The 20973-nt window shown below is 41.6% G+C and overlaps 1 protein-coding gene across 2 annotated transcripts in view; it reads right to left on the bottom strand.

Moving 5' to 3' along the window:
- Window positions 1-20701, bottom strand: part of CLIC4 (chloride intracellular channel 4) — a 34167-nt gene extending 13466 nt beyond the window's left edge. Inside the window, exons 1-3 of one of the 2 annotated variants that reach the window (XM_075522592.1) lie at window positions 20526-20653; window positions 19376-19467; window positions 405-514 (exon numbers count right to left, since the gene is read on the bottom strand). In XM_075522592.1, the coding sequence (XP_075378707.1) occupies window positions 405-460 (56 nt within the window). In that variant the 5' untranslated portion in view covers window positions 461-514; window positions 19376-19467; window positions 20526-20653. Of the gene's footprint in view, window positions 1-404; window positions 515-19375; window positions 19468-20525 lie in introns of both variants that reach the window. The other variant, XM_075522591.1, reaches the window with a different exon arrangement.
- Window positions 20702-20973: the final 272 nt, after the last annotated feature.

Below are 20973 nucleotides of genomic sequence, written 5' to 3'. Positions count from 1 at the left end.
ACATTATTTGTGACAGTTATCCAATAATCATTGGAGATTTGATCAAAGATTGGTTGATCTAAAATACCCATCCAGCAGTCTTCACTTATGGGATCTCAATGTGAAGTTAGTATTCAGTATTCAGTTACAAGAGACTTCATTAGTTTCACAGCAGAAGAGCAAAGATCATTTAACAAATTCAAGAGAATTTATCAGACCCATTCTTTTTGGTTACAGATACTTATAAGTAACCATCATCAATGAATGCACCATTTACATCACAGTTGCCTCTTGGTATTTATGAGGACAGATTTTCTTCTTAATTCCAGAAAACAAGCCATGCAAGATTTAGAAGCCCCAGACAAACATTTGTTACACCAAGTGTACTGTCCTCTTGCTTGTCAGATAAACGAAGTATTTCTTACCTCTTCAGGTCAACTGTTGTGACGCTGAACACCACTCCCTTCAGCCAAAGAATCATGAACAGCCTCTGCGAAAAAGGACAGTTTCCTATGCTTTCACCATCACTGCCAGCCTGCAGAAGAGAACAGATCATTAATTAGAAGGTAGGACTGTGCCAGCTACACATGCTCACGATTGCTGACAGATCTTTAAATAAAAGGCAGACTCGATAACAATTCATGGGTTTTATTGCCTGTACAGTCTTCACATCACTAACTCTTCCAAAGACCTACCAAGCTTACAGTCAAACCTCATATCATCTTGCAGGAACACTCCTTTGCTCTCAAAGTCCAGTTGACACACCTGGACCAGATATCCTGAAGGTATTTCCATATAATGTACAAAGATGAGCATCCTCAGAATATTTAAATACACTTCATATACTGGGAAGGTATGCATGGACTTCTGCATCATTTTGTTTGTTCCTTTTTTTTTTTTTTAATACTTGCACCTTCCAATGACTTTTTTGCTGCAGACATAACAAGGATTTTATTACAGTGAAATGTGCACATTTATGAAGTCAACTAACCTATTTACTTGTCACATCCTCTAACAGCTGCTCACAAAATGTATCAAGATTTAAGATGTAACAAGGTTTCAGACAACAAAATAAGTTATCTTTCACACTGAAGATGATCCAACTGCTCTTAACAGTCAAGAAAGGGCAGCTAATCATATTCGTCTGAGCAGCCACACCTTTTGATGGCAGTTTTCCAATGTCAGTATTGGTCTTTGTTCTTTGTTATTCTTTTTTCCTTCTACAAGGCATAGCTAATTAATTGAAGTCATCTTCCAGTTTATTGCTTATATCTCTCACTGTGTAGTGCTACAGCGAGCCAACTGCAACCAGGAACTATGAATCTTTATTGTATTGCAGGTGTTGCAAGGAAAGACATAACTGTAAGTACATAGAGACTTCACGGACAATAAAGTAATATTCCAAAGCCACTTTTTATAGGCAATTTATCAATAAGTCTTTGTCCTACCACAACAAAGGTCCATTACACAGCAACAGTAAGCCACTCCAGGGCACCCAGTGATGGCATGCATCTCATGATTGCTCTGACAATGAAGTATGTATTGCTGAGTTGGAAAATTTTACGTTTTAGCGGGCTAGAATTAGACATGCAGAACCTTGAATCTTGTTACACAACTCAATCCTCTGAAAATAAAACTGGTTCAAAAGTTAAAAAAGCCATATATGTCAGATTATCTTGACACGTACTTTACATTAGACAAGTTTCAAAGGATTTTGCTTATTATTCTTAGAGTACTTCCAAGAATAATTTTAATCAGTACGATTCTCAAAACCTAGCTAATTCTTTCATCATTACTATTACCTGTTCCCTAGGCCATTTTAAAACATATTGTAGGATACGCTGGCTGTACCCCTCAGAAAACAATTATGTTCACTAAGCACAGGGTATTTAGAAGCAGAGCTACACAAGTGGAAGGGTTGCACACAAGGCCTAAGGGTTGACTGGTGGAGATGCAGCGTTTTAAAAAAGAGGGGGTGAGAGGGACTGGGAAAGAGGGAAGAGGAGAAAAGCCAACAAAAAATATCACCACAAGAGAACTAAGCTTTAGGACCAGGACTAACTAGAGAAAGGTTTAGACACTCATGCAAAGGAACTGCTTTTTCTTCAATTCACTGCCAGTTCCCAGCCATGCACTGAGTGGAGGCCACAGTGGGGAGAATGAAGAAAGACTTTGCAAGTTAAGAAGAGTAACAGTAGGATTTTCAAAGATCAAGGAAATAGAAAATTTTTCAGTGAAACTGTCTTAAATTCAGAAAGCTATTTTATTTGTTTAAAAACAAAACAAAACAAAACAACTTACGGTGCCTTTGCAGACAAGGCTAAGACTCCTTTAATAGTTGTTGATAAATACCAGGACATGAGGATTCATAAACTGATTTATGTTGCCTCAAGCTTATGGTCCCATTTCTACAAATATCCCTCCTGTCAGAGCTGACTATCCTTCTGAATCCTTTGTTGTGGAGAATATATAGAGCCATTTTTCTTCAAACCTTTATTAGTGTCAGTAATGGAGATTTGAAAGAAAAAAAGAAGTTGTCTTTCTGCTATAAGTTACAAATTGCCTCCTTTATCTTTGGAAAGTAAAGTAAAACTTGCAGCAGATTAATGATACTAGATTGTCTTAAAAGCTGGCCTGTGACTTCTCAGTGTGCGGGAAACTAAATTCTACAAGCATCTACAAAAAGTATAAAAGAGTCAGTTTGGTTACTCTAGGCATTCCGCTTTATCCTAGCTCAATCCACGATTTTCTATCCTGCATGTAACTGCTGTTAAGGATTCTAGCTACTATACAGATTAACATGTTCCTCCCTCACAAGATGCTTACATGAAGAAAGACTTCACTCTGCAGTCTATTTCCAATAGCTATGCTTTTATGGACGTTAATATTTAACCGCAATGCCCATCCCTCCAGATAACAGTGTGTATTTCAGAATTTTCCACTAGAGCTACATCACTGTGTTTACACTGGAACAGACATTTCCTGCAGGTAAATTATGCCCACGTAGATTTATACTCATCTACCTTCTTTTTTGCCGCATGCAAGATCTTATCTTCCTTTGAAAAATGGTACTGAAAAAGACAACACTTCATGCCATGTAAGGAAAATACATGTTTTGTACTGCCCAGGCTAATTCACACTTTGAAGCAGAAAATTCTTTGATTCAGAACTGATCTCAGTCTTCAAGTTTTATGGCAACTTCAACAATGCTACGTAAACCAAAGCACGAGTTACGCTGCAGTAACAGCACAGGCATGCATGCCCCCATCCAATTAAGCTTTACCTTACTTCCTCTGATGGAAAAGTTACCACACATTTACTATGAAGTAAAAGGAGGAATGTGGGCACCTACCAAAGTGCAACACCCTCAAGAGCATAAAGCTATACCTTGAGGCATCTCCCAGGAACTGTTCACACTGCTGTTCTCAAGCGACTCTGGATCTGCCACTGGCTGCCACACTCAGCAGGTCTTCAGCCTGTTTTGCTCACACAAGCCACACTTACAGGAGCCAGTACATGACCTAGTCAGGATTAGCTCTCCTCACTCTTCATCTTTTATTTAGCACTTCTGACTTCAAAACCAGAACTGGTGCAATATGACAAATATTGCCAGAGATCTCATTTGATATGGACTAAGGAAGCCTCTGAATAGGAAAAATAAAGGCATGTAAGCAAAGGAAGAATCCTTGGCATGCAACTGCCTGCCATCAACGTACAGATGATCCTCAGCACAAAATGAAGTCTAGAGGCTTAGCTTCAGTACCACAACATCAACAAATGTAACTGAGGCATTTCCTGAGGAGAATATTAAGTTAAATAAGCACTAGTCAGCTCCCCAAATTTCAAACCAATATTTGAAAATGCATAAATAGTGTCCTAATGGACAACAGGCAAGCATCTAGAAGACAACTAGTTTTTACAAGTCACTTTGTTAATTTGTGAGTTGCAAAACATGACTTTAAAAAACTCATTGCAGAGGGCTGATTAAGAGCTTTAAAGATTTATGATCCATCACCAGATGTAGAAAGTAAGTTACTCAGAAGTGAGAACTAAAATACTTTTGGTGATAGCATCACATGAAAAAGCAAAATGGTTCCCCTATGCACAAAATACTGTTTTTGCAGACAGACCCAAATGTAATGGTTCGTGACCTGCTGCACCACTTAGACACTCACAAGTCTATGGGGCCTGATGAGATCCACCCGAGAGTACTGAAGGAACTGGCAGATGTGCTCACCAAACCGCTTTCCATCATTTACCAGCAGTCCTGGCTAACTGGGGAGGTCCCTGCTGACTGGAGACTAGCGAATGTGACGCCCATCTTCAAGAAGGGCCGGAAGGAGGACCCGGGGAACTACAGGCCTGTCAGCCTGACCTCGGTGCCGGGGAAGCTGATGGAGCAGATCACCCCGAGTGCTATCACGTGGCATGTAGAGAATAACCAAGGGATCAAGCCCAGCCAGCATGGGTTCAGGAAAGGCAGGTCCTGCTTGACCAACCTGATCTCCTTCTACGACAAGGTGACCTGCCTAGTAGATGAGGGAAAGGCTGTGGATGTTGTCTATCTAGACTTCAGTAAAGCCTTTGACATGGTTTCCCACAGCATTCTCCTGGAGAAAGTGGCTGCTCATGGCTTGGACGGGTGTACTCTTCACTGGGTTAAGAACTGGCTGGATGGCCGGGCCCAAAGAGTGGTGGTGAATGGAGTTAACTCCAGTTGGCAGCCCGTCACAAGCGGTGTTCCCCAGGGCTATGTGTTGGGGCCAGTTCTGTTTAATATCTTTATCAATGATCTGGACGAGGGGATCGAGTGCACCCTCAGTAAGTTTGCAGATGACACCAAGTTGTGTGGGAGTGTTGATCTGCTTGAGGGTAGGAAGGCTCTGCAGAGGGACCTGGACAGGCTGGATCCATGGGCTGAGGTCAATTGTATGAGGTTCAACAAGGCCAAGTGCAAGGTCCTGCACTTGGGCCACAGCAACCCCATGCAACGCTACAGGCTTGGGGAAGAGTGGCTGGAAAGCTGCCAGGCAGAAAAGGACCTGGGGGTGTTGGTTGACAGCTGCCTGAATATGAGCCAGCAGTGTGCCCAGGTGGCCCAGAAAGCCAACGGCATCCTGGCTTATATCAAAAATAGCATGGCCAGCAGGACTAGGGAAGTGATCGTGCCCCTGTACTCGGCACTGGTGAGGCCGCACCTCGAATACTGTGTTCAGTTTTGGGCCCCCCACTACAAGAGAGATATTGAGGTGCTGGAGCGAGTTCAGAGAAGGGCAACGAAGCTGGTGAAGGGTCTGGAGCACAAGGCTGATGGGGAGCGGCTGAGGGACCTAGGGTTGTTCAGCCTGGAGAAAAGGAGGCTGAGGGGAGACCTTATCGCTCTCTACAACTACCTGAAAGGAGGCTGTAGAGAGGTGGGGGTCAGTCTCTTCTCCCAGGTAACAAGTGATAGGACAAGAGGAAATGGCCTCAAGTTGCGCTAGGGGAGGTTTAGACTGGATTTTAGGAAATTTTTCTTCACTGAAAGGGTTATCAAGCATTGGGACAGGCTGCCCAGGGAAGTGGTTCAGTCGCCATCTCTGGAGGTATTTAAAAGCCATTTGGATGAGGTGCTCAGGGACATGGTATAGTGGTGGTCTTGGTAGTGATAGGTTTATGGTTGGACTCGATAATCTTAAAGGTCTTTTCCAACCTATACGTTTCTGTGATTCTGTAAAGATTTGCTATTACAAAACTTCAGGGCTTTTCCTGAACTCAGGAGTTAGTTATCAACCAAGTCTTCGGCTGCCCAGGTTTCGCTACCTGTCAATGTGACAGGGAAAAGCAGTGACCCTCCATCAGCAAAACAAAGTTCCAAGGGCATAGGAAAAAAAATTAATGTTAATGACTGAGAGATGTTAAACATTTTTGTATGAGACAGACTTTGGAATTTATCAGCTGCAACAACAATACAGTTTGAAAGAAAGTTAGGGTATTGGATTAAACCCCATGCCTTCTTTCATATGATGTAATTCCACCATGGAGCTTTATTATTTCCAGTGGAAGATTTAAAAATTACAACTGAAATAAACCAGACTCAAATTCAGAAGGCAGTTTTGTTTATGGTACTACCCCCCCCCCCCCCCCCAAAAAAAAAAAAAAATCTTAGCCCATCTGGAACCCAAAGCAAAGCTACTTTTAAGTCATAGAACTGAACGAAAAATTGTTTAAAATTTAAGGCATAGCAGTGAACTGTGGCTTTCATTAAGATCCATTTTCCTAAGCCTAAAACAATACCAAAACCAAAGTGACCAATGAGGACCAAAAAAGGTCAAATGCATTTATGCTGTAATGCCAACTCATACCAAAGCTTTTCTTCTCTCCCAACACAAATGTAACATTCAAAATGAACAAACAACAAATAGCATCTGCTTTTGTTTAAGTAAGACAGGCTTTTTGGATTATTTGAATCAGAAAAAAGGATTATAGCCCACTAACATACAGTGCTTTGAAGAAAACCTAATGCATTTTCAAAGCTGCAGCTGAACGGCTAAACTGAGCTTAGACTTTTATGTCTACATTCAAGCATTTGTCCCACTTCTGCTCCAAAAAGTCCTAAGTTATTCTGAGCACATACTGGAAAAGGAATGCAGTCAGAATGCCAAGAAACTTTTGGCTTCAGTGCTCTTGAGCCAAGGAATTCTGCTATGTAACTGTTTGCCCGAGAGGCCCGTTTTCTATCTTCTTGTATTTGATGCACTAAGAGCTACAGCACAGATCTGTTACAACCAGTCATCACCATGCTGGCGATGCAACACATTATTCTCCTTCAATCACATAAGGATTTTTTTCAGAGGGAGATGAGTTTGGCAGATGTTTCTGCGAGAGTCAGTTCTGACTGATTTTCTCCACTGGAATAGAGCTGTGCTGGCAGTAAACTGTAAACCTTTAAATATTGCAAGAATATTCTGAAATTCTACATGACTAGTCACGCAGGGGGTTAATCATATGACAATTGCTGCTTAAGCCCACTATTAGAAGCCAGAAACCTGTCATTGCCCTGTCTTTGAATTCAGGCCATAATATTCCAGGATATCTTCAGTGTTTAATCTTCATCACCATCAGAGTAAAGAAAATATTAAATGTTGACTTCTCTATACTAACGTCAGCCTAGATTATTTGTTAATTCAACAAGATTATACTCATCCTATACCGAGAAGCTTTGAGGTTTTATTTCAAATTCTTTCTAAAACCAGTCTAAAAATCTTTATTACTAAATAACACCAACCTTCCTACAATTAGGGCTAATTTTCAGTTATCACTACCAAATCAAGCTACCATTATCCAGTGAAGGACATGTACTCAGGAACATCATCATACAACTATGTTTCCCTGAATGCCAGGTTTTCACTTGTTTGGATTAGGACCAGACAGAAAAAAGTGCACCACCACACACAGCATGGTATTTTTCACTTGCGAGTATTTTGCTTAACGATTATACTGATTGAGAACTAGCTCTGAAGAGCCTGGCTTTAATTTACCACCAGGGAAAGTACCCTGGCAAACACAGTGTTTAACCTGACCATGACCCGTGGCCAACTCCTGCCATGCTAGAGATGCCATCAAGCAGTCTGAAAAGCTAGCAGCTGCCATAGAGAATTTATCACAGTAAGAAAAACCTAAAGACATCCAGTTGCTTTGAACGAAGTTGTGTTACCCTCCACAGACTGTAATTAAAAAGGTGGCAAAAGGTGGCAAAACAGACCTCGATAATTGTAAGATGTGACATGGAGAAAGAGCTGGGCATACATACACTCTACAGTATTATATGAAAAACAAACAGGGCTACTTTTTAAAGAAACCTAAATAAGAAAGTAAGTTCAAATACAAATGAAAGTTACAAGCAGTAAAACAAATCAGTATGCTCACTGAGAAGTCAACCTGGTTTATCATAGCCACAGTAAAACTACTGGCAACTCCCAACGCCAAGTAGCTCAGCCCATGCAAGAATGCCAGCTACTTGGAGAGAAAAAAAAATGAAAAAAAAAATCTACTTATCCCACTGTCTGGAAGAAGACTGAGCTTAGCTGATCCAGCCAATGCGGAAACCACCTCCTCCCTTTCTCTTCCCCTGAAGCAGTGATTTCATTCAAATGAGATTGTTTTTCCCAAAAAAAGCCCAGAGTGTATAAGTAATCATACATCTGTTTAAGCTGCTAAACAAGCTAAGAGAAGAAAAAAAAAATCCATTTTAATTGTGAAATGTTTGTCTTCACAGCTGCATAAAAATTAACTTGACTCCTAACACAAGGACCTGCATGTATTTACTTTACCAAGGTAGTGCTGAAGTTTACTGAAAGACTAACAAGAAAAATAGACAAGCAAAGAAACACTTTAAAGGACACAAACAGTTTAAGGTAAACTAACAAACTGATTCAAGTGAAAAACATGCAGCAGTTCAAAACTCCCGAGATGAAAGAACACAGAATACAGAAAGGAGTGGTTTAATGTTCCACACATGAATACTGAAAATGGTCTGGTAATACCAGTCTAAATCCTTGCGGCGTCTGCTCAGACCTTTATCTTGCCAAGCTGAATAAACAGAAGTCCATGCTGTTTATTGAGCAGTGTTTTCAGATAAGACATAAAGAATTATGTCCATGAAAGGACTATAACAGTATTTGATGTAACACTAATCAAACGCCTCCTCCGTATGGTGCCACTATACTGACTGGTTTGGGTTTCTGTTCGGGCAGTACATGGAGGAGCTTCAGGGATGTTCTATGTAAGCATTCACTCTGCAAGCCAAAACATGTCTTAAAGGGTCTCAATGTCTCAAACATTAATGAAGCATCATTCAAAAGAAGAAAACAGGTGACAAGGCAGCAAGTTGCAGAGATCAGGACTGAAAAAGTGTTGTCTGCAATACACAGTGTTCAATTCATTCTCATGCTTTCAGTTTTGTTAGTTTGAGAAGGGAGTTGTTTTGTGTTTTTATGGAAGAGGTCAGGGAGCAAGCTAAGAGTCAAGCCCTGAACTCTGATACTAACTAAATCTGGTTCAACCAGATTCAATCTGAGGGATGACAAGACGAAAGGGACACTTCTGCTTGTCAGTTCACCTTTTATCTTGCCCCTCTAGGACAGTGGGTAGCTACTGCCCCAACTTACACATGAAATCTTTTGTTTCTGTGTGGTGTCCTTATGCCACTAGGCAGACCAAAACTTAACAGGACATTTCAATGCACAAGAGTGGCACATTATAATAAATGAAGCTGATATTGCTGACAGCCTAAAGAAGTTCCCTGCCACAATACACAACAGACAGGGAAGGTCAGAACTAGGAAAAAGAAAAACCAAACAAAAAACCGTCCCACAGCTGGAAAGACAATTTCATCCTGCAAAAGATTCAGAATACTAGAAGGACCTTCATGCCATGTTTCAATATAGATCAAACACTTTACTACTGTTAACTGGAAACCTAGAGCTAGTGACCGCAGGAGACACTGCTTCCGACATCGAAGAACTTAAAACACTTATTTTCATTGTCTTAATAGCATTGAAAGGAGCAAGTAAATCTTACTCTAACCTTAATATTGAAAAATTGTCTACACATACTCAGCACATGCTGCTATGAGATACTTTTCTTTCAAATTCAGCCATCCCAGTAAGCATAAAACAAGGAGTACTGAAAAAAAGACGTTAAAATAGAAAATGTAAAAAACTCTATTACAACAATAGGCAAACTAATGAAAGTAAATAAAATCTTGGGCTCTTTATTATTCAAACACATCAACAAAACAGCCATGCCAGCACAAACCCAATGGCAACCTTGGACAACTCCTTCCAGCATGTTTGCTCCCTTCTCCCACCAGACATACCAATGAGAGCGTTCAAGCAATGAACGCTTCATAAACATTGCAAAACCATCCTCTTGCTTTAAGAATTAGCCAGTGAGAGCTTCTATCACCACTTCCACATGAAAGATGAATGAAAAAGGCCTGGAAACTACCTACTACATACACTTTGTCTCACAGGACGTTACTAGCCCACAGCCACGCAGGCAGAGAATTGTGATGTGGATCCCAGCTGAAGAGTCTGGACCACCTCATAAAGGGGGGAAAAAAATCCACACACAAAGAGGATATAATAAAGAAGATTTAAAATATTTCCCCAAGATAGTACTGCTAGGCTCACAGATTATGTTTGTCTTGACCTCATCTTTATGTTAGAATTTGCATCTGGCAAAGCTGTTCTATATCTAACATACTATTTAAGTTCCTTCAGTTCTGGGTGCTCATTACAGCTGACATTTGTCACGTTTATGAACCAACTCCCTCTCCTTTAAAAGTTTTTCTTAACAGATAAAAAAACTGTTGCACGTTTAAAGATCCATGGCAATCTCTTAACAGAGCCAGGAGCAGAGGCAAGTCTCAAGACAGCTTCAGGCTGCCAGTATCTTAAGTGTCAAGGCACAGGTCCTGTGTATTCCAGCTGATACCACAGCACAGCTTTTTAACAAAGCTGGCTAATGTATTTTGAATCCTAGCCTACTCATTTACTGCTAACCTAGGTTAAAAAGTCATTAAAGATTCAGTCTAAGAACAAAGTAAGCTTGTAGTAACCATTAAAAAGATTTATTCACACTATTAAATGTCTCTGACAAGCAAGCTAACTCCTGCAATTCTTTCACAGTGGTAAGAAGATTCTAAATAAAACATCCAACATCATTCTCATCACCTCAAAGGTCAGCAGTTTGGCACTTTATATAGCTATTCCTTCAAATTCACCTTTGTTCCTCATGTTCTGTGTTGTCAGTAGATGAGCCTACAGCATCACAGACAGTGCAAGAAGGGCACTACCACTGCATCATGCCTTTTCTACGTAATCTTGTTCTCTAATGTCACTATTAACTATCCTCCACCATAACTTTCCCCCATACCTTTCAACTGCTTTTGAACTCAGAAGGTAAGTTTTTTCATAAAGGAAGTGACAAGATAAGCACATACCTCATTATGTGCCACCTAAAAATAAGAAAATATTTTCCAGGAAGAGAATGTACATTCATCTCCAAATTGAAGATGACTGACCTCAGAAACCATCAAATTAAGCTTACAGCACCTATATCACAGTCTTATTCTTATAAGAACTATATTGATTAGTGCAACCCCTTTATTAGGGAACTTTAAAAAGCTTGGTAACACTGTATCAAATTAGACTGAAAACTCTCAAATCACAATCACACCACCATCCCCCAATTTTAGTTCTATAGAAAAATTTAGGTAATCACTGGCATCTTAAATAGCTAGTCCTTTAAGAAAAACATAGGAAAAAATAGAAAACAAAAAGCGTAAGGCCAGTGCTCATACCTGGAATTCACTGCAAATACAAAAAGCCTGTATTTTCTACATGCTGATTGACATCAAACCCCCCCCAGGGAAAAAGCAACCGTAGCTACCACTGCCTCTTGACAAGCTGTATCATCTTGGCGCAATTTGTAATCAATCCAACTTCCACATCAGCTGAAATTCCTGTACACTAAAAAAGGTTAAAAAAAAAACCAAAAAGAACTGAACTCCCTGCATTTACTTGAGATCTGGCTATTAAACCAGGGAGAGGAATGTTTATCAGCCCATTCAAGTAGCCTCTTAAGCTATTACCTTTCTGATAAGCCACCACTGTGTTAGACATTTGACTGTAACAGCAACTGACCATTTTAGGATGATGCTATTTTTAGCCCTGTGATGCTATTCCTAACAAAATAATTAGCAGACTTGTCTTGTACACTTTCCTGCAACTGTTGTACATTGCTGCCCAATTCTCACTGTAAAGCTTTTGGAAAAAGCTATGGGATCCGCATGATGTATTAAAGTAACTTCACAATTCAGTAAAAATTAATTAAGCACTTCTAGCTCTTTGGAGAAAAGAAATTATCCCATATTCATCCTTTGGGAGAATCAGATGAAGAGTCAGAATCAAAACCTGCATTAAATACCAACCACCATTTTCTTCAGTGAAGAAATTACCTTACTGATATGAATACAAACACTTGGGATTATTGTAGACAGCCACGCACATGACCACCTCCTAGCCTGAGGTAGGAAAATTAAATTATTCATTAACAGCAGAAGCCTGGCATCTCTTCTGTCCCTCTTACTCCAGTGGCATTACCTTTAACAAAGTGATCCAGTTGTAACAAACCTCGATAAGATAAACAGGGCCAAACTGAGTAAAATTTGCAGTGTAACAGCTTGACACATTCTTGCAATAGTCTAGTAGGAACCTGTAAGCAGGCAATTAACTATACAGGACTAAGGTTTTCTTTCACAGTGCTTGAAACTTGCCTTTGGGTACCTAGCATATGAACTTGGCATAGGCGTTGTATGTGACAATGATTCTCTCCCCCCACACTTACTAAATCCGTTAACAAAGTACAGCATGTGCTTGGCTACAGCCCAAGAGACCTATTTCCAACCCCCCCACCGAGTAATGAAGCATCCGTAAAACTTATAGGAAAGAACTGCAAACCTTGTCACTGGGGCTCAGAAGACCAAGTAAAATTTTTATCTTTGGCATTTAAGAGTTCTTCAACTAAACCTTTGAACATGCATCACTTCTGCAGGACAGAAAAAACAAAGAACTCTGTTTATGCTATTTTATAACCTAATTTACAGAGCTAAGATGAGCAATGAGTTGGACAGATTAGCAGCAAGGAACGATGGAGAGCTGCTCCAACTTCACCCTTGCACTGCTCCTTCTCCACCAACAGCCAGGTCACTCAAATTGCCAGGCTGACTTAAACCAAACCCTACCAGGAGCAGGAAAGCCAACATCAAAGGCCCAAATGAGTTTCATGTCAAAATGCTAGCCAAAAGCAATCACCTGGGAGCTTCAAAATTCTGATAACCACAACTGCCTCCAAACCAGAATGTAAACAGCAATGTCCACAGAAGAATGTGCCAATGAACAAAGAAATTGCTCAAATTCTCAAAACTCCCTGAAAGAGAGCTGCAGTTTTGAAACTGTACCCCCTGCTAACAGCATATTCAAAAGCTCTAGCAAGGAAAAACATTATCTTAGACTGAAACTGGTGTTGGAATTTTTATTTTACAGCAGCTAGAGAACAAAGGTTTTGAGGAAGGCTTGCTCTCTGTTGCTTCTGGCTCCAACACAAGCAATGTGCAACTCGGTTACCAAAAGGCACCTCTATGACCGTATTCTACATCCTACGGGAGGTGGTATCCAAGTTCTTCAGTTGCGGAGTAGAACTTCCTCCTTCGGGACATTTTGCCTTATCTCGTTAAGCTCCAGTACAGCATGTCTCACTAGGGCAGTAATACATCACTTTGAAAGACTACAGAAATATACTTAGGCTTGCTTGATGTTATTTTTAGACAAAACCACGTAAAAACCTATTTCCTTTATTTAAGAAAGCAGCTCTCCAAAGCACAGACCATCAAACTCTAGCCAAAATAGTAATGCTTTAACCAAGCCAAAAAAACTCTGAAGCTGATCCAGTAGCACTGACTGATGTCATTAGCTCTTCTCATGAAAATATAAAGATATGACTTCACTCCTGGATTACACTCCTATATTTAGTTTATACCTAATATGGATATTCAGTGTACAGAAGTAAGTCATTTCCTTTCCTCGTGTAAAGTTCCTTGCCCTTTGTCTAGCCAACAATACAAGGAATAAGTCTGAACTCTGAGAGAACTTGCACACAAAGACATTTGTAATTAATAGCAGTTCAGCTTATGTTTTTCACTTCAGCATAAACAAACACAGCATTCACAGCCCTAAAAATCAGATTGTCCCAGAAATGCATGTTTGACCTGAATTAAAAAAAAAAAACCACCCAACTCAAAAACAAGTTTAAAAAAATTAACTATTATCTTTTTTAGGAAAAAATATTCTAAATAAAGGATTTAAAGCTCCTGAAGTCAAAGCTCTACTTAAACTCATATCAAGGCAACACAATTATTTTGGATTTGGGTGTTTTAACTGTTAAAATGTTCACAAACTCTTAATACAACAAATGAGCACATAGTGAGTACCTAGCATCTATTTTAAGAGTGAAACTATATCATTCCAAACGGAAGAATATGCAAGAAAAAAAATCCACCTTGATTAGGACAATAAGTTGTTTGTTACAGGTTATTTACAAAGAACTTTGAAGATAAAAATCAAATTAGATGGATAACAAGTACAGATCTAAATTATTTTTCCATGGCCAGTCAACTTGCAACCAACCACCACCATAATTAAAGCTTGTTGTCTTAGACAAACTAAGTCTATATAGACAAACTACAGTCTATACTGGCAGACAAAAACACCTTACTTTCTCCCATGCTGTTCAGTTAAGGTTTTATAGAATTGCACTTCTCAGCTGATTATCACTTGCAGGGCAAAAGAGAACATCTACCAAAGGGGAAAAAAAAAAAAAAAAAGACAACAAATCCAATTACTGCCAAGTACAGTTATCCAGTCTTAAAAGTAGTTCTTGTGGATTTCTAAGTGGTATGTCCAGCCCAGCCAGAGCTTGGAATTGATGTAGGCACTGTTATAAAAGTGTGTAGGCCTTGTGTTAGTCACATCACAATAAACGTCTCATTTAAAAGAGAATCTGAACATGCTCACGCTGGTGAGAAAATAACGACAGCCATGGGCTCTTTTTGTCCCTTCTAACTAATGTACACTTTTAAAAATCAAACTTGCAAGCTCAGAGTACAAAAGTCATTTTCCAAAGTACATAGATTACTGTTTAGCTAGAAGTTCAATGAATTCCCCAACTAGACTCTTCCAAACACAGATTTTTGTAAGAGACAACACAGCCTTCAAAAATCCACAACTACTCCTCTGCTCACCCTATTCACAGTAAAAGGTAGACAGTAATACTCTTCAAATAAAGAACTCTCTTATTCCTCACTGCTTCCTTCCACAAGATTAGGTCAGGATAACCAGTGAAAGACTAGACAGTGACACTGAGTCACTTCGGGCTGTGAGGGTAATGATTACTAACCTCTTAGGATGGCTAATACTGTCACAGTGCTGCCCACTGAAAGATTATCAGACCCTCCCACCCACTTCCCAACAGTGAAACTGAGTTTACATAAACATTCCTCGTATCTACATGTTACTTCTCAACAATCAATTATCTTTATGTACAGACAAGACATCCCTTTTAAGAGGATTCTCATTCTCTTCAAATATTTTCACAAGAACTTTGGTGTTGTGTTCAGTATACTCTTTCCTGCTTCTGTGAATTCTTTACTGCACGCACACACAACCACAGACCGACACACAAAAGCATCAGGAACAAGACTCGGACTGCCCAGATCCTTGATGTGCATTTACCCCTGACTTTTGATCAGTTCCAGGCCCTAAAGTTTGTCCCACAATACGTGCTCTGATACACAGGCTTCTCTTTCCCCTTCAAGCCTTCAACGCACAGCCTGAAACATCTCCCATCTGGGGAAATTGAGGACAGATTTGTCTTTTACAGCAGCATCTATGCTGAAAGAATGCATATATGGCATACGGCACTTGGATGCACCATGGAGCAAATGACTCGGAAGCACCACTGCAGATGACTGCACCATCCCAGCTAGCAGATGAGCAGGCTGTGAAGGGCAACGAGTTGAAATGCAGGAACTCGGCCAGTTCTCAGACCACTTTGTGGGGAAAGGAGGAAAAGCACAGGAGTGTTAGACATAATTTCAGCTGCAAAGTAAAACACAAGTTCTCTCGACAATCTGAGCCGTCTAGATGTTAATCATTGGAAAGGGGAAGATAGGTGCCAGTGAATAAAACCATTACTGTTGAAGTGTATTCAGCAGCAATTTCTGCCTGAAGAAAAGCTAACTCATCTGTGTAATCCCTTTGAAAATGATTGCTAGGAGTTTTTAAGCTTACTTTCCAATGTTTTGCAAAAAAATTAACATTTACACTTGAGACCATCTCTGTATTTTTAAACAACATTGTACCAAGCACACTAGTTTCTGTATCAGCAACCAGATTCAAATCAAAAAGCCGAGGAGGTTTCTGCCTATGACACCTTTCCCAAGCAGAATTTAAAGGAATATAGTTTGTTGGCCAAAGAAGGAAAAGGCCTGATTTATAACAGCTAAGCACAGGATATAACAAGATGGTTACACCTCAGTTTATAAGGGGATCCTTTACAATACTCCAGTATTTGCTCACAAGAAATAAGCCAGCCATGAAATTTTGCTATCTATACCAAACGCATATAAAAGGCAGACTCTGAAAGTTCTCAGGTGCTGAGGTTATTACATCAAAACCTCCAAAGGATGATCTGGTACGTGAGGAGGAGACTTATCTAATAAGATTATCAAGTGACAAGCCTGCCCCTGACAAGACTATCTCTGAGAAGCAACGTTGCATGTCTCTAGTCTTGTTATTTCCTTATATCGATGTTCCTTTTAATATTACAGCTATATTGTAGTTGCCAAAAAAACAAAAAAAAAAAAGAAAAAAAGAAAAAAACAATGATGACAAACAAGATCATGGGATGGTTTGTTATAAACCAATATACAGCAGCTATACCACTCCAGAATGAGACACCAGAGCTTACGTAAGGATACGCACAGGCAATGAGCAACTGCAAGACAAAGGCAGACCTGAACGCATGCAAGTCAGACAAATCACGCTCCTTCTCACCCAGCCCTGAGCTAATACCAAGTCTGCTGCTGGAGATGCAGATGAACACATCCCTTTCCTGCCACAGCCTCCAACATTTAACTGAGCAAAATGGACCTAGATCCCAGAAGACAAACCTGCCAAATTTCTGTTTAATTCAGATACACAAAAATGTAGACAAGCTTCTGTTACAGTCATTGGAAGCGTTTTAGAGTAGGGTATTCATCAAATGTGAAATCACAGCTTTTTTTTCTACTGACAGTACAATTCACAGGTAAACAGATAGTAGACACTATCTGATTTTCAAAACGGGTGCCCAATTTCGCAATGACATCTTATTTGAAAGCTGCCAGAAATCCAAGGTCTAATTAATTTGCAAGTATATACATGTTACACAGTTGACGAGAGCACCTTCCTTAATGGTTACCTACATCTACTAGAGCCTGTCTCATGCCCGTAGATATACAACTATGAATTTCTTGTTTGTTGAGTTTGTTGGCTTTTTTCTTTAACACCGAACTTGTTGATCATCTGTGTCTTCACCTTGCTATTACAAGAAGAATGCAGTCACCAACTGCCCTCAGAAACACCAAGGGCTGAGCTTTGGGCAGCTTCCGTCCCCATCTCCTTTGTACACTGTCTTAAAGAAACTGCACAAGTAGTTTTGTAAGCTCTGTCCTGTGGTTTCCACAGATGAGTGGTTCTATTTGACCAAGTCAGTCCACCGCACTTTTTATTTACAATAAAAATCTACACACGATCAACTAAATTGCAGCTATTACAAGTGGCTTATACAAGTTGTATTTAGATCACAACGCTTGAATTTCTGCGTGCACATTCATTACGACGTAGTCTTCATTACTCTAAAATGCCACTAGGGCATATAAAAATATTCTTGTTAGACAATGGAAGTGGGCCTCCCTCATTAATAAAACATGCGAACATACGAGGAAACTAAATGAAATCAGATACATCGCTAGTTTCTCCTAATCAGCTCTCAGAGGAAAGACTTGAAAAATATTTACACTTAGTTTAAAAGAGACCGTGGGCAGCCCACCAGCACTGTAATGAAAAAGCTGCTGAAGCAAGTTCATTATATGAGACCAAGAAACAGACTATTCACCTCAGCTCCAGCACTGTAACACATTTTCTTACCTAAGTATCCTAATTCTGCACATACGTTATCACAGAATATGAAAATACAAGTTACAGCAGACTGATACACCGTCTTCTTGAATAAATCCAAGCAATTTGCTGGTGACAAACAACCCTATATAGTTATTCACAACTGAAATCTAACCATGTGTGCACTCCTCCCCATGCCGTGCCCATCCTATTTTGTTACTGATCACAATTTAATAAGATTCAAACCCAACATTTTGGGCATGAAGCCAAACAGTTTCTCCTGCTTCACAGGTTTGTTTCTCAAGCTTTAATCCATACCTTTGTTTCATCTTAGTCTGGCTGCTACAATCCTTTGTATGCAGGTCATAGAGTTGCCGCCTTTCAGCCGCAGGCATTTGGCAAAGATTTCTTTTTTGGTCAGTAAGTCTTTCCACTACCTCTATCTTAAGAGCTTCGCTGACTAACAGTGCACAGGTAGAACCAAGACCCCATATACTGTTTGAAAAGTGACTAGCTACATTGCTAAATACTCTCACATTCACTCAGTAACTTCAGACTTCTAGATTGCACCTGTAACCAGGTGAAAACTGTGCAACAGACAAAAGTAGGAACTGAGCTTCCCTTTTACAGGGGCAAAAAATGACTAAATCAAAAGCTAGTGCTCTTCTAGACAGACACTATTCATTTGATTGAATAACCATAAATACTCTGCTTGCATTTTGTGAAGTGACCATCTTAATGAGACAGGTAGCAAACAAGACTTCTATTAGCTTTACAAAAACACTGTTCTAGTAATGCTTAACAGCTTCAATAAAGTGTGGGACAGACAGCAACACCCAGATGAAACAACTATTTTGGTCTGTCTGCTGGGGTCGGGGGTGTTCTTCCTCTGCAGGGAAATAACCTTTACCTGAAGACCATGAAGGCAGACAAGAATAACTTCTTTTTTAACCTAAACTCTATCCTAAAGGCAGACAGTATACAGTTTGCAGCAGTCATTCGTAACACTGGGAAAAGGCTTCCTTGAGGGAGATACTACTCACTGATAACCCCAAATATAGCCTTCTTAAATCCATGCCAATAAAGAAGTTTCAATTGAGAGGGACAGAAAAATTCCCTGCTTTTCCCCTTTCATATAGTCTCACATCTTTATTGGTCCAATACCAATTTAATCAGATGCAATACAACTTTCTCACAACTAATTTTACACCTTCTTCCACGCTACTCCTCATGCATGAAATATCCTCTTTAAACAGACCCACAAAGTTTATTTCCCCTGCCCCCAAATCCTTCTGCTATCAATCACTGCTCTAATTTGTTTAAAAATAAGAAAAATCGGCCAATGAACTTCAGATGAAGATAAATTGGCATGTTATATTAAAGCAGTACTGCTATAAATAATTCAAAGTAATCTGTAACTTAATTGCTGTACTAGTAAGTTCTAACCTCTACACTAAGAACCTAAATATTCTGACTAAAATCAGGTCTGGAATCCTCCACTGCAATGCTTTCCCTGGGTCCCGTTACCACCTCTCGAGGCTACTAAAAAGTCCAAAACAGGAAAAATTCAATATTTTTAGAGTATCATTTAAAAAATAAAGTCTGTATTTAATAACTTATTTGCAAAGGTCTACCCAGTCTGCCGGAAATTGTCATGTTTGTCATCATGGCTTTTATACTAAGCAACTCCCAAGATCCCAGATGAAGGCTTTCCATTATTTTCTCACTGCAATAGAAAGAAATTTCATCTGAAAAACGAAAATACTTCGTTTCTGCAGAAGCTTTCTTCCAAGTAAGTTTTAGCATAGAAAAAAAAAGGATTAGCACCATTTACCCTCTGCACGTTTGATATGAAGTAAAAGGAAGATGCTGCATCACTAGAGCCCCATAGGATGCAAAATATTGCATCATACTGCAATATGTGAATGCAAAACATGTGGAGATACCATATGGTATCTTTGCCAGATAAGGGCAGTACAATACATGCTCATTCTTCTAGTTTGGAAGAAAAACTGGTGATGCATTTACATGTCTGGTTTCTGCCACGAGAGCCGACTTTTTAGGCAGGGGATTGAATGAAAAGTAACTCGTACTTTTACTACCTTCATGCACACACTTGGGCACACAATGCAGAGCTGAATCGCGAGGGTGATGTATTGTGCACAGAGCAAGTTACTCCTCTCTGCTACCGATGCCCACAGCCCTGCTATGCACCGGCTGCAGCATTTGCTCTGGGGAAAGAATCTTCCAGCAAACGCACACAGGCACACTTTTCTAAAGTGACTTATTTGCGGTTCGCGTTATCACTCGCTCCATCTGTACACACTGACTCAGCCCCGGCTCCCCGCACTCCCTCCCCGCCGAAAGGGCCCTTTTGTGCGCGGCCACCCCGCACCGCGGCGAGCGACGGGGCGTCGCCTCCGGCCCGGCCCGGAGCCGCCCTGAGGAGAGCCCCGCGCTCCCGCCGCCCCGCCTCGCCCCCGGCCGCGGGGATCTGGGGCGGGGGGGCCGAAAGGGGCCCCCCACGCCCAGCACGGCGGGGAGGGGACCCCAACAGTAAGGCGGGGAGGGGGGTCCCGGAGGCGGCGGCTCCCCCCCAGTCCGGCGGGGAGGCGCGGCCCCGAGGAAGTCGCTGAGGGAAACTTGGAGCCCCCCGGGCGGGAGCGGGCGGGAAAACGGCGGTTGGGGGAGGGGGCGCCCAACGGTCGGAGCGCGCGCTCTGAGGGGAGAGGCGCGCTCGGCGCCGAGACGGGACTGGACGTGGACGGGACCCCCTTGCCTTACCTTGACGAAGAGCTCGATGACGGGCTCCTTGTCGCCCTCCTTCAGCCCGTTCACCGGCACGGACAGCGCCATGCTTCAGCCTCCGCCCGCCTCTCGCCTCGCCCGCCGCTGCCAGCCGGGACGCCGACGCCTCACCGCTCGCCTCACCCGCCCTGCGCGCGACTGCGGCCGGCCCCGCCCCAGCGGCCCAGGCGCCCGCCGGGGCCGGCGCGGGGGGCGGGGCCGGCGCCGAGGGGCGGGGCCTTCCCAAAGGGGCGGGGCCGGCGCTGAGGGGGGCAACGGTTTCCATGGCGGGCCCCGGGGCGCGGAGCCGCTTGAGGCGGGGGCGGGGGTCCCCGCGGGCAGGGCCGGGGGACGTCCCCGGGGTGGCGGAGGGTCACCCCCGCCGCCCGGGGCGAGGCCGGCGGCGGGCGCTGTCCGCTGCTGGTGCGGTGCCCGATGACCTAAC

Source organism: Mycteria americana, chromosome 21 (assembly GCF_035582795.1).
Source record: "Mycteria americana isolate JAX WOST 10 ecotype Jacksonville Zoo and Gardens chromosome 21, USCA_MyAme_1.0, whole genome shotgun sequence".
Classification (NCBI taxonomy): Eukaryota; Metazoa; Chordata; class Aves; order Ciconiiformes; family Ciconiidae; genus Mycteria; species Mycteria americana.
The sequence above is the reverse complement of the archived record's forward strand: the minus strand, read 5'-3'. Positions and strand labels throughout refer to the sequence as shown.